This window comes from Bos grunniens, chromosome 23 (assembly GCF_055505025.1).
Source record: "Bos grunniens cultivar Pamir isolate PY7600 chromosome 23, Bosgru_T2T1.0, whole genome shotgun sequence".
Classification (NCBI taxonomy): Eukaryota; Metazoa; Chordata; class Mammalia; order Artiodactyla; family Bovidae; genus Bos; species Bos grunniens.
Genome location: NC_141187.1, coordinates 25,882,060 through 25,899,312, shown reverse-complemented (window position 1 = coordinate 25,899,312; position 17,253 = coordinate 25,882,060). Strand labels below are relative to the sequence as shown.

General features: G+C 43.3%; 1 protein-coding gene across 3 annotated transcripts in view; it reads right to left on the bottom strand.

The window, feature by feature from the left end:
• The window catches only part of EFHC1 (EF-hand domain containing 1), a 39,551-nt gene that overhangs the window by 7,428 nt on the left and 14,870 nt on the right, over positions 1-17,253 (bottom strand). For 2 of the 3 annotated variants that reach the window (XM_086369062.1, XM_086369063.1), the window contains exons 6-9: positions 13,559-13,779; positions 9,612-9,752; positions 7,181-7,394; positions 6,701-6,848 (exon numbers count right to left, since the gene is read on the bottom strand). In XM_086369062.1, the coding sequence (XP_086225188.1) occupies positions 6,701-6,848; positions 7,181-7,394; positions 9,612-9,752; positions 13,559-13,779 (724 nt within the window). Of the gene's footprint in view, positions 1-6,700; positions 6,849-7,180; positions 7,395-9,611; positions 12,941-13,558; positions 13,780-17,253 lie in introns of those variants that run through there. The other variant, XM_086369064.1, reaches the window with a different exon arrangement.

Below are 17,253 nucleotides of genomic sequence, written 5' to 3'. Positions count from 1 at the left end.
CTCCTGAATTAGAGTAATTAACACTGTTAACATGATTATAGTCCCATCACTTCATGGGAAATAGATGGGGAAACAGTGGAAACAGTGTCATACTTTATTTTGGGGGGCTCCAAAATCACTGCAGATGGTGATTACAGCCATGAAATTAAAAGACGCTTACTCCTTGGAAGGAAAGTTATGACCTACCTAGATAGCATATTAAAAAGCAGAGACATTATTTTGCCAACAAAGGTCCGTCTAGTCAAGGCTATGGTTTTTCCAGTAGTCATGTATGGATGTGAGAGTTGGACTATAAAGAAAGCTGAGCACCGAAGAATTGATGCTTTTGAACTGTGGTGTTGGAGAAGACTCTTCAGAGTCCCTTGGACTGCAAGGAGATCCAACCAGTCAATTGTAAAGGACATCAGTCCTGGGTGTTCTTTGGAAGGACTGATGCTGAAGCTGAAATTCCAATACTTTGGCTACCTCATGTGAAGAGTTGACTCACTGGAAAAGACTCTGATGCTGGGAGGGATTGGGGGCAGGAGGAGAAGGGGACAACAGAGGATGAGATGGCTGGATGGCATCACTGACTCAATGGACATGGGTTTGTGTAGGCTCTGGGAGATAGTGAAGGACAGGGAGGTCTGGCGTGCTGCAGTTCATGGGGTCGCAAAGAGTCGGACACAACTGAGTGACTGAACTGAAGCTCCGGCAGACGGTGAAGGGCAGGGGAGCCTGGCGTGTGCGGTCCATGGGGTCACAAAGAGTTGGACATGACTGAGTGACTGAACAACAAACAATGTGAAATGATGAATGTGTTAACTAACTAGGTTGTGGTAATCACATCACAATGCACATGTATATCAAATCATCACATTGTACACTTAACACAGTTCTGTCAATGACACTTCAATACAACGGGCAGAGGAGAAGTAGTATGATGAATTTGGAGTCAAGTGCCAGCATGACTTTGTGTGATAATTCGCGGCCTGGTAACTCGGTGCAATGGGTTAAAGAAGAGAATGGTGGCGGGCAGATGAGTCAGAAGGCACTGTGGTAAAAATCAGTGTACATTATCTGCAGATCAAAAGGCTGAGCGCTGGACCAGCAGGGCTGGCCCAAAGGCCAAAGCCAGTGGGCAGCCTGTGTTTCTACATAGAGTTTAAGTGAAACCCAGTCACACCTATTCGTTTACACACTATGCACGGCTGCTTTCACCCCACAAAGGCAGAGCTGAGTAGTTTACAACAGAGATGCTGGTGTGGCTTACACACCTGAATTATTTACTCCTCTTTCCAAAAGCGTCTGCCAACCGCTGCCCTAGACAACGAGCTCCTATTCTCTCATCTGGCTGCCTTGAGTGTTTATTAAGGTCCGGCATGTGGTGCAAGCTCCAGTATCACTGAATTAATGAATAAATGACAAGAGACCGTTAGATCTGAAAACAATCAGTGACCTCAAGAAACAACTTCTGGAGAGTTATTTGGATACCAGCACAGTCAGAAAGGAGGCGGTGACAGACACAAAAGAATTTAGAGAAATGGGAGCTACTTAGCTGTGACAAGAAGGTAAAGAGCTCAGTAAAGAAACATTCCAAGGCAAAGAGTAGGAAAATGGAAGCCACTCACACTGGATCTACCTGAGACCAACTGCAGAGTGAATATGGACGGCTTCCCTGGTGGCTCAGTAGTAAAGAATCCACCTGCCAGTACAGGGACCTAAGCCTGAAAAGAATTTCAGATGAAGTCAATACTCCAATCACGTGGGCACTGTTTTAATTTTATGGCTCAGAGAAAGAAGATGGCTAACTCCAAATTTCATCATCCAGTAGCCAACACCTCTTGCCTGGGAAATCCCATGGACAGAGGAGCCTGGTAGGCTGCAGTCCATGGGGTCTCGAAGAGTCGGACACGACTGAGCGACTTCACTTTCACTTTTCACTTTCATGCACTGGAGAAGGAAATGGCAACCCACTCCAGTATTTTTGCCTGGAGAATCCCAGGGATGGGAGCCTGGTGGGCTGCCATCTATGGGGTCGCATAGAGTTGGACACGATTGACGTGACTTAGCAGCAGCAGCAGGAGCCAACACTGGACATAAAAAGTTCTTGGGCATGACAAGTACTCAGGATCCCTTTTCATTATTCTTTCCAATGATCAAATACAGGGTTTGTGTTTCCTTAGAGCGGGATTCTTTACCAGATGGGTGAGTCAGGAGCCAAGAGAAGTAAGGCTGTAAAATACGGAGGGCAAGATCCCTGGGTTCATAGCACCTTTGAGCGTTTTCTCTCATTTATCCCTAACTCATCACAAGAGAAGAGAACGAAAGTGAGGGTCAGAATGAGGATAGCCATGGATCTATTAACCCAGAACTTAAATTTATTTTTATTCGTATCTTACTCTAAGTGTCCTAATACTATCTTTTCCTCATTACTAAAAAAAGGGGGAGAAAACAGCCCACCTGTAGTATGCCAAAGCAAGAAGCTTTCCAGTGTTCCTGGTATTTGCAGAGACATGGGGAAATTACAGAAAAAAGCTTTTGAGAAGTACTCAAGTTAAATGTGTGCCATGAATCTCAACCTGGCCCTTCCTGGTGCCCAGCCACCAAACTATGGCCCTCGTGCCATCTGCCTCCCACTCTCCTAGACGGCTGCCATGTTTCACCAGCCAAAGAAACTTATTTTCCTTCATATTTTTCACATCTCTGAATCAGGATGCATTTTAAAATTAATGGTGAGTCTCAATTACAACTGACAGTCTTTCTTTCTTAGCAGCAGGTAAAATGATGGTATGTATTTATTTTCACTTTATTTTTATATTCATTTTATTTATTTGTAGAGTCAACAGAACATTTCCCAACTTCTCCTCCCGGAACCTCCAACGTCTCCACATCTGCATTCTTCCTGCTGCACTGCTATAGTGAAAACAGCGAAACAACGAGAAGGACCCCTCAACCACGTGTTGACCCCTCAACCAACCTGCCAGCACCTGCACCCACACACCCTGCTTTCCTGCCTGGCACACACATTATGGTTTCAGAGAGTAATCCAGAGACCCTGGGAGCTTCTCGAGACCCTCATGGAAGTCTGTGAGGTCAGAGCTGCTCTCTGACCTCTGAATGTGAACGTTCCTAAATGTGAACATTGGTGAACCACTGCCCGAGATGGATGACCAATGCTTCCGTCTAAAGCCAGTTCCTCCCCCTGGGTCCTGAACACCCCACTGTCTCTCACAGACACCAGAAATCTCCCCTCTCTCACTGATTTATCAATGCTTCCTTCCCTACAGAATTATTCCCATTTACATACAAACTTGCTGCCCTTTATTCTTACAAACAAAACAAAAAGCCCTCTCTCTATTCCATTTCCTCTGCCAGCTACTCCCCATCTCCCTAATCCCCTTTGCACCAACTTCCTCAACTTCCTCTCCTCCCATGTCTTAAGCCCACCCCCCGCTCCATTCCAGTGGAAGTCCTCACTGAGGTCCCCAGTACCCCCTCAGTTCAGTTCAGTTCAGTCACTCAGTCGTGTCCGACTCTTTGCGACCCCATGAATCACAGCATGCCAGGCCTCCCTGTCCATCACCAACTCCCAGAGTTCACTCAGACTCACGTCCATCGAGTCAGTGATGCCATCCAGCCATCTCATCCTTGTCGTCCCCTTCTCCTCCTGCCCCCAATCCCTCCCAGCATCAGAGTCTTTTCCAATGACTCAACTCTTCACATGAGGTGGCCAAAGTACTGGAGTTTCAGCTTTAGCATCAGTCCTTCCAATGAACACCCAGGACTGATCTTTACAATGGACTGGTTGGATCTCCTTGCAGTCCAAGGGACTCTCAAGAGTCTTCTCCAACACCACAGTTCAAAAGCATCAATTCTTCAGCGCTCAGCATTCTTCACGGTCTGACTCTCACATCCATACATGACTACTGGAAAAACCATAGCCTTGACTAGATGGACCTTTGTTGGCAAAGTAATGTCTCTGCTTTTGAATATGCTATCTAGGTTGGTCATAACTTTCCTTCCAAGGAGTAAGCGTCTTTTAATTTCATGGCTGCAATCACCATCTGCAGTGATTTTGGAGCCCAAAAAAATATAGTATGACACTGTTTCCACTGTTTCCCCATCTATTTCCCATAAAGTGATAGGACTAGATGCCATGATCTAGGTTTTCTGAATGTTGAGCTTTAAGCCAACTTTTTCACCTTCCTCTTTCACTTTCATCAAGAGGCTTTTTAGTTCCTTTTCACTTTCTGCCATAAGGGTGGTGTCATCTGCATATCTGAGGTTATTGGTATTTCTCCCGGCAATCTTGATTCTAGCTTGTGCTTCTTCCAGTCCCCCCTACCTGTTGCTAAATCCTCACCTGAGAGAGCGAATCACTGTCTTCACTGATGTGCAGACAATTACGACTTCACATGGCTCAGATATGCATGAATTTCAGTTACCACAGTTCACTAGTTAAATAACCCAGTCCTTCAACAACATGGTTCGACTTTCAGTTACCACAGTTCATTAACTGTGAATTACTGCCTAAAGTGAAAACTCACTGTCAGATTTCTAGCCCACAAGTCACTGTATAAATAGCAGATGTGTGTCATAATCAATGACAAGCATATCCTCTCTTCGAAATCTGTCAGTAACTAGTAACCAGGCATGTGTCTTTGAAGCCATACACAGATAGCAAAGCGTGTAGCTGCGTTGCCTCCTTTTCTCTAACGGATAAACTCAAGTGACAGATTGCAAAAATGGACAATGAAAGAGAGAACTCTGACAGCAAAGATGAGAGTGCAGCAAAAAACCAAAAGCGATAGAGCTAGAGAGGAGAATTCAGGTCCAACACAGCGGAGTTAGAGAAGAACCAGCTGACTGGGAACACGGACACCGCTGCCGTTTGAGAGACTCGACGTGCAGCCAGAGGACCCCAGCAAAGGCCGGCGCACTGACCCAAAAGGAGGAAATGATCGGGACAAAAAGGATCACGATATCCCAGACGCCAGCAAGACGTGAAGCCAAAGTCACTCAGTCGTGTCCGACTCTCTGTGACCCCATGGACTGCAGCCTGCCAGGCTTCTCTGTCCATAGAATTCTCCAGGGAAGAACACTGGAGTGGGATGCTGTTCCCTCTTCCAGGGGATCTTCCCACCAGGAATCGAACCCAGGTCTCCCACGTGCTGCCAGGTTCTTTACCATTTGAGCCACCTGGGAAGCTCAAAAACTTCACATTAAAAGGACTCTGAGATATTTCACTGTCATTAAAGGAACTCTAGGATATAATCACAACACTAAAAGCGAAAATAAGAAAACATTGGAAGTTGATTCAAACTTGGAAAGGAATCTGATGATTTGTGGAGGCACAGAAAAGATACTCGCATTGTGTGAGAACAGGAAGGCAAGCACTGTCCCAACTACTCTTAATTGTTTTTTTACAAGAAAATGAAACATTTTTAATCCTCAGCATTGGCAATGTCTTAAAATTACAGTGGACTAAATAAAAATCAAGTTTACTATTTTTTAATCTCTCTATACATTTGTAACCATCAGAGTTTTTCATGTTTTGACAAAAAGTTTTTGAAGTTGCAGAACAAAAGTGAATTTTCCCATTGGCACAAAGATTGTCTGTGTGGTCACATTTATAATGCCACTATAAACTTCTGGGCAAAAGGGGACGCCTGGACCCTCCCCCTGGATTCCAGGACACACCTGCCTAGCTTTCTTCCAGCCTCACTGCTGTTCTCCGGTTTCTCTTCGCAACTCTTACTGCTGGAGGACTCCAGAGTGCAATACTTGGAGCTATTCTTTCTTCTGTCTATAACGACTACCTTAGAGATTTCACCCAGTCTCGGGGCTTAAAATATCATTTATATGCCCGCAACTCCCACAGCATAGGCCTCTCACCTGAACTCCAGATTTATATGTCCAACCACCTGCTTGATCACTCTACTTGAATATCTAAAGGTATCTTAAACGCTAGTATGTCCAAAACTGAAACATCCCCACCACCCCACCACCTCCAAAAAACCCTCCTCTACCTGCAATATACGTCTCCATCCCAGTTGGTGGCAACTCCTCCTTTCCAACTGCTCAGGTCAGAAACATTCATCCTCCGTACCGCCTCCTCCTCTCATCTCCCCTATAGCCACTGTCTTAATCATTGTTGTTTAGTCACTAAGTCATGTCTGACTCTTTGAGTCCCAAAACAGACTGCAGCCCACCAGGCTCCTCTGTCCATGAGATTTTCCAGGCATTAATACTGGAGTGGGTTGCCTTTTCCTTCTCCAGGGGATCTTCCCAACCCAGAAACTGAACCGGTGTCTCCTGCATTGGTAGGCAAGATTCTTTACCACTGAGGCACCAAGGAAACCCAAGTTATTATATTAAACCCAGGTAACCTGTGTAGACCACCTGCCAAGCAGGAAACATGGGTTCCATCTCTGGGTCAGGAAGATCCCCTGTAGAAGGAAATGGCAACCCACTCCAGTATTCTTGCCTGGGAAATCCCATAGACAGAGGAGCCTGGCGGGCTATAGTTCATGGGGTCATAAAAGAGTAGGACACGACTTAGTAACTAAACCACCACCACCACCTGTGTATAAGAATTTCCATTGGTGAGGGAAATTTGAAAAGCTAAAATGTGATTACCCATTCATTTTGTTAAGAACTGTTTCCTGAATATCTCACTGTGCCAAATTCAAAATGGATCTCAGATGGTCAGACATACCCATCCAATTCTGGTGCAGGAGCCTCTTGCTTTCGAATGTGGTTCTGAATCGACAGGAGTGCTTCTGGTGAATACTGGGCAGCGTTGCTCTCCATGTATTTTAAAACATAGTCGTCTGTGTCAAGGATGACGAACCGGTGGCCAAACACTGGGGAGAAGGTAGAAATACATTAGCTTGGTTATGTTTTTATCAGGCAACCAAGAGTAAAAATTCACAGACATGTATTTGTGAGCTAGACTAATGAACCTTACATAGCTCTCCAAACTAATGTGTACTAGTTTGCTCAGCACTTAGGGAGCTCCAAGTCTCCATCTACAGCCAACAAATGCAACCAATTTACAGTTTAATTGATAAAGGAGGACATTACGACACTGAACCACATGTACTTCTGGACTGCAGACTAATGCCTCCTACAAGTGTTCACTCAGTTAAATCCCCAACAAAGCCAGTAGGAAAGCCTGAACTCTGCTGAGACCTACCCTCAATCACAGCACCAATGAAGAAGTCACTGGGGCCATAGTAGACAGGGTTTTCCACCGAGGAACCTGGTTTGACAACTTTAGTTCTGCCGAGATACTTGCCCCCAATGATACCAGAATTTCGAACAGGAGGCTCAAAGATACTGATCATGTCAGTGGCTAGAAAATAAGACAAGACAAACCGGCGGCCCTTGTCTTCTGGGAAGGGGGATTCCTGGAAAGGTGAAGAAAAGAGGACATTATGAAGATACATGATCTGTGCAGATGCCGCCAACTAAAACACCTACAGGGACTAGGGTACAATATAAACCTAACATATGGAATATAATATGAATGAACAGTATGGGGTGACTCTGGAGGCCTGGACAGGGTACACCTCACCTAAGGGAAGCTGCCCCAACTCACACCAGTTGACTGCTGCCTGTGGGAATGAATGCAGGCCCAGTGTTGTTAGATCTTCCAGTTTTTCATGAGAAGATAGAAATATGGATTACTATATTAAATCCCTGACTTTAACATGTTGACTTCAACTCTTTAAAAGCACCAGGCAGGCCAGAGATAACATATGGGCTATATTCTATCCAAAGGTGGCTAGTCTGAAACCTCTTAGCTGACATTATGTTCAGCTTCAAGGACACTAAAGTAATTACGCCAAGTCTATGGCTTTACACAAATCCATTTCTATACATAATTTTAAAAAGAAAATTTTAAAGGGGAGGAAAATATATGAAGATCCTTTTCTGTGCGTATCAAGGAGTCCATGATGTCAAAACGTCTTTTTATTGGTGACACTGACCTTGATCACCTGGTTAAGAAGATGCCTGGTAGGTTTCTCTCCTAGGAAGTCATCATCTTTCCCTTTGCAGTTAATAAATATCTTGAGGGAGATACTTGCAAACTATGGAGATCTTGTCTACTTGCAAACTATGAAAATCGTGTTTTTCCCCAAAGATTTTCCCACTAATTTTAGCATCTGTTGATGGATCTGGTCAGCAACAAATTTACTGTGGGGAGTGCATAATGCTAATTTTCTACTTCACTCTTCTCTTCCAGGCTTGTTCATTGAAATTCTACTATATGATAATCTCTAGGTCAATCCATGTTGCTGCAAATTATTCCATAGTTTTCTTATGGCTGAGTAATATTCCATTACACACACACACACACACACCCCCTTCCACACAGCTTCTTTATATCCATTCCTCTGGTGATGGACATTTAGGCTGCTTCCATGTCTTGGTTATTTTAAACAGTACTTCTGTGAATACTGGGGTGCGTGTTATCTTTTCAACTTGAGAGTTTTCATTAGGTTGAGTTCCAGTTCTGCCTCTGTCTAAGCAGTAAGACCTGGGACACACCAATTAACCTCTGTGATTCTTATATTTCAAAACATAAAATGAGTAAAACATTATATTGCCTGACTCATGGACAGTGTATGTGTAAATAAATTCATTTACCAACTCAACCAATAATTATCGAGTGCCTACAAAGTCTAAAGAGACACTACCCCTGCCCTCAAGGAATTCACAATTACTATGTTATAATTCAACAAACCTACTGAACTTTAATAGTAACTCAAAGAACTTAGCAACAATGCAAAACCTTCATTAATCACAATTCTTTTATTTTATTTTTTAATCAGAGGAAAATTGCTTTACGTCGTGTTGGTTTCTGCCTTACCAGAATTCTTACAGTGTGAAGTGTTCTAATTGGCCTAGAATTTGCTAGAACTCTCATTTCAAAGCTTTGTTCAACATTTCAAAAAATGTATCAGTTAACTACGTTCTCATTTTTCAAACACATGTCTATTGCCAGAGTAACATGTCAATTTCTGCTATTTATGTCTACATTTCTAAATAAAACACTTATATTTCTATTTCTGTTTTTTTTTTCTATTTTTAGAGACATTATCCTTTGAATTCTTATCAGTAATTTGCTTCAGGCAATTCAGCCACTGAGTGGAACATTCAGGATCTAAATTTGTCTCTTTCCAAACCTCTTAGCCACTAAACATATGACCTCCCAAAGTTACCTATTAAGTTAGTACGATTCTATTTGTTACATTTAATGAATATAAAAGACATGGTCCCTACTGTCAAGGAAATGACAGTTCACTGGAAAGGCACACAGAGAGACAGATACTTTGAATATAAGTCAAGGCTTTCACTGCTTAATAAAAAAGGCCAAAAAGTCGGTCAAGATGTGAGGGCTAGCGAGGAGAGATTAATGATTTCAGAGAGATTCTGAAGGCAGATAGGACTTGAGCTAGGTCTTGGTTCGGGAGCACCATGCTTAATGCCGTCCACCCTGCCTGAAGGCTGGAGTTCAACATGACTCCGACAGCTATTACTCTCTAGCTTACAGACAAAACGGACAACCGTGCACAGCACTGAGACACAGCAGAACCTCAGGATACAAACACTGTCCTCACCAGTGTGGCCAAATAACGAAGCACCTTGTTCTCGTTCATCAGCATTTTAATAACATCTTTTTGGGGAGCTTTTGGGATGAGAGCAAAGCAGTTTTGAGCAGAGTCTTCAATTAGGCCAAAACCATTATAGGGAGGCAACTCCTGAAGAAAAAAAGGAAGCAAGAAATAAAGCAGATGCTGCTTGTTTTTAAAATTTCATTAAAGGTAACTGTAAGTTTCTTTTTAAAGTCTGGAAAATATTTAAAAGTAATTTCTACATATTCAAATGCAATCGGAAAGAACAACATATCACATATTCCGTTCTTCTTTATAGACTTTACGCCCTTGATCACTGCTCACACAAGTGACTCATGATGCTACAGAATAACCCTCCAGACTGGGCTGAGACATCGCTGACGTCCACTGACCCTTACCGCCATGGCAGAGCCCTGCCCTGCTCCCCAGCCCTGGTACTCATGGACTTGCAGCATGGAAAGCCAGGGGCCTGTGAATTCTTTGTTCTGGGGTGTAGGTCTCCGCCTGGCAGATCTGGAAACCATTTTCTTGTGTGTTGGAGCTGGGGTGGGGTGGAGGTGTCAGGGCTTGGTTCATGCTCCTTTTTTTCCTGTTAACCTCCATACTTCTGATATTTTTATTTCTTGATTATTGCCTCATAGTAATGACAGTCATACTTTACTGAGAACTCAGACCCCCCCACTGTCCACCCAGGACTCCCCTTCCCTGGTGAAGAAGTAAACTCATGGAACTGAATTCCAGATGCAAAGATTATTCGGTAAGTGTGGAAGTACAGGGTGAACTTATGTTTGTCGTGAACTTAGGTTCCATAAAGGGCTGAAGGTACCACTACAGGATGCTGGGATTTGTCAAAAACTTAAGTATTAATAATTCAGAGGTTTCCTCCCTCTCATCAATGCCAGGCAGACTTCAGCTGAATTCTTTTTCTCTGACTCCTTTTTGCACTGCTTTCTCAGCAAACTTGCTCGTACCATGCTTTCACCTGTAGACACCTTCCCCAAATCTTCAAACATATTGTATCCAGCAAGTTTAACAAATTAGTCTGTATGAGCCCTGATCCATCTATAATGGGGACTCCCTCAAAAACCATGGACTCTGTTATGTTCATTCAAGGTGAAGTGCTTAGAACATTGATCCTTCACCCACCCCTGGGCTGTATGTGATTAATATGATCTGCATGGCTGGAATGTGACTAAGTTAAGTGAAGTCGCTCAGTCGTGTCCAACTCTTTGTGATCCCATGGACTGTAGCCTGCCAGGCTCCTCTGTCCATGGGATTTTCCAGGAAAGAATACTGGAGTGGGTTGCCATTTTCTTCTCCAGGGGATCTTCCCAACCAAGGGATCGAACCCAGGTCTCCCACATTGTAGGCAGATGGTTTTACTGTCTGAGCCACCAGGAAAGTGTGATTAGCGGATCCAGTAAGTGGACAATGACTAATTTGTCCCATATGCGAAACCAGTAGGCAGTGAATACATAAGTTGCCATGGACAGAGCAACTTTGAAAGTCCCTCATGCTAAGCTGCCCATAGCACTGCCCACATGCTAAGCTCTAACTTACCTGTAAGCAGCAGAAATGCAGTGGCACTATCTAATTCCAATACACAGTGAGAGCAACCTGGTCGGGGGGTGCAGGGGAGATTAAGGGGTTTTGAAATAGGGAGGTAAGCTTCTGAACACCTTCCTGCCAAATTCCTTTTGTGTTTTAACAGGTTTCCACCTATTTCCCTCAAATCGAATCTCATTTCCCCTCTTGGGATGCAGGCCTTCTCTAGATATCAGCCCTTCCGCCTGCGGCCCTGGTACTGTGCTTCCCATACTCCATCATATGCCAAGCTGCTGCATGGGTCCTGTTCCAAACTAGAGCTATTCCTCTGTGGATACCACCACTCATAGATACCCCTGTTCCAATGACCCACCCTCCAGAGTTCCTGCCCAGGGTTTTTTTTTTTTTTTTTAACATGTACACACACACACAAAATCTGAGAGCCCCTCATCCTTTAAACGTGTTCAGAGGCTGGCTCCATGGCAGATGGGCCCTCCTGGCCCTGGCTTCTTCCTCCTCCCTACCAGCATGTCTCCAGATGGACTGAGTCTGAGATCTAGCTCATGTGGCCTCTGGATCCATGTGGACTTACTCCTGATCTGAAGGTCACGATTCTCAAATCAAATATACGCACTTCATATCTGGCTCTGTCCCTGCCCATTGGCCTGACGCTGGCTTGGTGCCTCTAGAAACTGCTAGCCTCCCATCTCTGTGTCCCCACTCACCTTGTAGAGTTTAGACGGCCAAGGGGTAATGACTGAGGAGAGCTTAAAGGTACTTGCTTCTTGGAAGAAAGAAGGCCTACACTAAGTTGCGAGAGGTGAGAGAGAGCCGTGTAAAGAAATGATGCAAAAGTGGTTCAAGCATTAGCAGAAGTCCAGGGGATAAAACAGGACACAGAACCCTTGTAACTCAGCAGATACGCAAGCGGCTCGGGCCAAGAGTTGTGGGTAAAGCAGAGGCCAGGCTGGAGGAACTCAATCATTCCATCCTTCCAATCACTGTCTTTTGAAAAGAAGCCGCTGACATAATTTTACACACATGCTAGCAGAATAAAGAAGGGCCCTGGATGCTCACACACTATTTTATACACGAGCAACACACACAGAGGTTGTGTGAATTGTTCTTCCCCTAGACAGGTGTAATGGCACAGTGCCTTTGGTCTATGACACGTGGGCCTTGATACGTGAGATGCTTCTGGAATTGGCTGTGTAATTCTGAAAACACGCAGTTGTTACTTCAAACTCTAAAATACGTGGCTGAGCCATTCTGAAGGCCCAAGTCTACTAGATTACTATTTTGCTGCATTAAAGACACCATGAACTTACTCTCAGATCACAGTGGACTCTGAGGTGCACAGAACTGAAGTCTGGGATTCTGCCTGATTTTTAAGGACAGCAAAACTGCAATTAAAGAACACCATCTTCCAACATCTTCAATTAATTAGTTTTTTTTTGTTTGTTTTTTGCTCCCAATCACTTTTTAAGTGAAAGGTTTGATAAATAGGCAAATAAAAAAAAAAAAGAAAGAAATGTCTTAGGGGTCTGGAATTTAATGAAAAAATTTAAAAAGTTATTAAGGTAATATACAGCTTGGTATAGAAAGTGAAATTAAAACCACACAGTATAAAAAACAGGTCCCTGGTCATCTCCCACTTCCCTCTTTCCCTCCCTTCTGCCCACTGGAGAACTAACAACTGTAGATCATCTGGGGAAACATTCCTCCGGGTCTTTTCCTCAGTGACGGAAGCAGATGTTGTATACAGTAATCTACAGAAATTAGTGCCACATCATGTATTCACACTCCCTTAAAAATGTTATGGACATTTTTTTCATGCTAATATGCACAGACTTCCTCTTTTTTTTTTTAACTAGACTTACAGTCTTCTAATTGTATGGATGGATATACTATAATTTATTCGGCCAATGTTCTAACACATTATAAACAATGCTACAATACAGGTCCTTACACCTATCTTCTTATAATCCCCAAACCAGATTTTCTGGGTCAAGACATATGTAATATTTTTATTTTGGAAAAGTTAAAATGATAACAAACGGTCTTTCAGAGCTTTCCTCACTGGGTCACCTATTAGCAGTCTGGGAAAAAGCTTATTTCATCACATCAGGGCAAACATGGGATGCTGTTGAGTCTTTTTAAATCAAAAATCCTAAACCTCAGTATTTTAATTTCTATTTCTTTGATGATGAGTTGAGGGTCTTTCCATATGTTCATTAGCCATTTGTATTTCTGCTTTTGTGAACTGCTCTATTTCATATGTTTTGCCCATTTTTAATTGGGTATTCATATAAGAGCCCCTTTTGTCCTTAAAGTCCTCTATCAGAAGATGAACTCTCTCACTACCCTCAGAGCCAGTGTTCCATTACCTGTTTCATAGGAGGCGGTTCCTTCTTGCTCATATCAATGCGTGGTAAATCGGAGATTCCAAATTTTTCTTGATAATACTGCCGAGTAAATGGATCACAATCATAAATGAAGAAAGTTCTCCCAAGTATAGTGAGCGGCTTCCCGACGATGAAGTCTTTGGCCGTGTACCATTCCAACACCTCCTTATCGGAGATCTCCAGCACGCACCGAGGGAAGTTCTCTAACAAAAGACAGCAGAAAGAGGAGAGAGAAAACGGAATGAGGATGGGAAGAAAGATAGACACACAACAGCCGGGCAATCCTGAGAACAGAGCAGGTGTGGGCTTCAGCTCTGATGGAGGGTCAGTGACTCCTCCACGCTCCCAGCAGAACACAGGGCTGTGTATTTCTATCCGTGAACGGGACCCATAATGGCCCAGATGGTTTCTGTAAAGTTTCTCTCCCATATTAGGCTTCCGATATCCCTGTTGGGTGTGTGTTAGTCGCTCAGTTGTGTCCGACTCTTTGCAACCCCATGGACAGGCAGGCTCCTCTGTCCACGGGTCACTAATCTCAGCAGAATTAAGGCTTAGAAGGAATCATCACAAGAGAAAAGAATAAACATCCTTCTATAAAGACAGAGTACTGGATCTCGGGTGGGGGGATCCAAGTCATTTAGTTTAACTGCCCACACATTTGGGGGCTTCCCTGATAGTTCAGTTGGTAAAGAAACCGCCTGCAATGCAGAAGAACCCACTTCGATTCCTGGGTTGGAAAGACTCACTGGAGAAGGGATAGGTTACCCACTCCAGTATTCTTGGGCTTCCCTTGTGGCTCAGCTGGTAAAGAATCCACCTGCAAAGCAGGAGACCTGGGTTTGATCCCTGGGTTGGGAAGATCCCCTGGAGAAGAGAATGGCTACGCACTCCAGTATCCTGGCCTGGAGAATTCCATGGACTTTATAGTCCATGGGGTCCCAAAGAACTGGACACGACTGAGCGACTTTCACTTTCACCCATTTATCCACTCAACAAACAAATTATTAGTGACCACAATTAATAATATGGATAAAATTCCTGGCTTGATGGAGGCAACACTCTGTTTGGGGTGGCAGACTCTAAACACACAAAAAACGGTTTCATTGCAATTGTGATCAATGCTGTGAGGCCAGTGTGATCCTGTGGCAGAAGGCAGGCACAGTCAGTGTGGATGGTTCCAGTAATCTGTTCATCCGGGGAAATCAACAGATTTCCAAACGCAGAATCAGCCTTCACTATGTCTGTGAGTCTGTTTCTATTTCACAAAGAGGTTCACTTGTGTCTTATTTTAGATTCCACACATAAATGATATCATATCATATTTGTCTTTCTCTTTCATTATCCATTCATACAATGAATATACTCAGCCATAAAAAAGAATGAAATCTTGCCATTTTCCACAACGTGGCGAGACCTAAAGAGTTATTAGGCTAAGTGAATTAAGTTGGAGAAAGACAAATACTGTACGATTTCACTTACATGTGGGATCTAAAAAGTAGACATGGAAAAACTGACTGGTTCAAAACTGGAGAAAGAATACATCAAGGCTAAATACTATAACCCTGCTTATTTAACTTATATGTAGAGTACATCATGTGAAATGCCAGACTGGGTGAATTGCAAGCTGGAATCAAGACTGCCAGAAGAAATATCAACAACCTCAGATACGCAGATAATATCACTCTAACGGTCAAAAGTGAAGAGGAACTAAAGAGCCTCTTCAGGAGGGTGAAAGAGGAGAATGAAAAAGCTGACTTAAAATTCAACACTCAAAAAACTAAGATCATGGCATCTGGTCCCATTACTTCATAGCAAATGGATGGGGAAGTAGTAACAGATTTATTTTCTTGGGCTCCAAAATCACTGTGGACAGTGACTGAAGCCATAAAATTAAAAGATGTTTGCTCCTTGGAGGGCAAGTTATGACAAACCTAGACAGCAAAGGTGCATAAAGCCAAAGCTATTGAGAGTTGGACCATAAAGAAGGCCAAGCACCAAAGAATTGATGCTTTCAAACTGTGGTGCCAGAGGAAACTCTTGAGAGTTCCTTGCACTGCAAGGAATCAAACCAGTCAATCCTAAAGTAAATCACCCCTGAATACTCCCTGGAAGGACTGATGCTGAAGCTGAAGCTCCAAAACTTTGGCCACCTGATGCAAAGAGTCAACTCATTGGAAAAGACGCTGATGCTGGGAAAGACTGAAGGTTAAAAGGAGAAGGGGAGGCAGAGGATGAGAGGTTTAGACAGTATTACTGACTCAATGGACATGAGTTTGAGAACTCCAGGAGACAGTGAAGGACAGGGGAGCCTGGCATGCTGCAGTCCATGGAGTCACAAAGAGTTGGACAAGACTCAGCGACTGAACAACAACAACAACAAAAAGTAAAATAAAAGAATAAACTTAACAAAACAAGAACAGACTTAGAGATACAGAGGACTAACTGGTGGTTGCCAGAGGGGAGCGGGGTGATGGGATGAGTGTAAAACTGAGGAGGAAGATTAAAAGATACAAACTTCAGCTGTAAAATGAGTCACGGGGATGTAAGGTACAGCATAGGGATAGAGTCAGTAATAAGTCTGTATGGTGACAGATGGTAACTAGACAGATCCTGGTGATCACTCTGTAATGTATACAAGTATCAGATCACCTGAAGCCAACATAGTATTGTAAGTTAATTCTATTTCGATGAAAATAAATAATCCACAAAAATACCCACTTTTCAAAACCTGTTGTTTTCTTAATCCTAATACTGCTCCAATATCATTATTGTCATAGACTTTAATTTTATCTTGATATTCTTAAGCCCTTAAATTCAATCCTGGTGGCTCAGCTGGTACAGAATCCACCTGCAAAGGAGGAGACCTGGGTTTAGTCCCTGGGTTGGGAAGATCTCCTGGAGGAGGGAACTGTACCTCCAATATTCCGGCCTGGAAAACTGCACGGACTGTCCAGTCCATGGGGTCGCAGAGTCAGACACAACTGAGCGACTTTCACTTTCACTTTAAATTCAACATTATGCCTTCAGCGGGTATAGTCAGTATTTATTTAGATTCACCTACATTTTACCATTTTCTTTCTTTACTGCTTCTTACATCTCAGATTTTTACTTCTGGAATCATTTTCTTTCTGTATATAAGATTTTTCCAAGTAAGGGTTAGGTCTTACTAACCTAACCCTGTAAAGGCTCTCCTGTAAAGGCTTCTTTGGTCTTTCTAGCTCACACCCGTTGTTCTGAGCTCTGTCTACATGACACGCGAATCAGGAATCAGATCACCTGGGGCACCCGTGTTACTGTTTAAGCACTCTGAATGTGTATATGACTTGTCTCCCCAGCCACTGAAAGTGCCTGAAGGACAGGCATTCTAGGTCTGGAGCAATTTTATCTTATCCTCCACAGCACTTAGCACATGACATGGTTCTCGGAGCAGATATTTAACTCTTGTTTAACTGAATTCAATAAGAACTACCCACTAGATAAAGGCCTCTGGAAGTCGATCAGATGCTTTAACACCATTTCTTTTTCCAGTTAAAGAAATTATTTAGTTGATGGGAGCTTAGCTTTTTCTGTCCTGCTACCACAAGACTAATTGTAACTTTCACAAAAACATATGTCTCCTATCTTTTCAAGGGACCATACGTAGGTCACCTGGCTACCTCTCCATCTACCTCTGATGG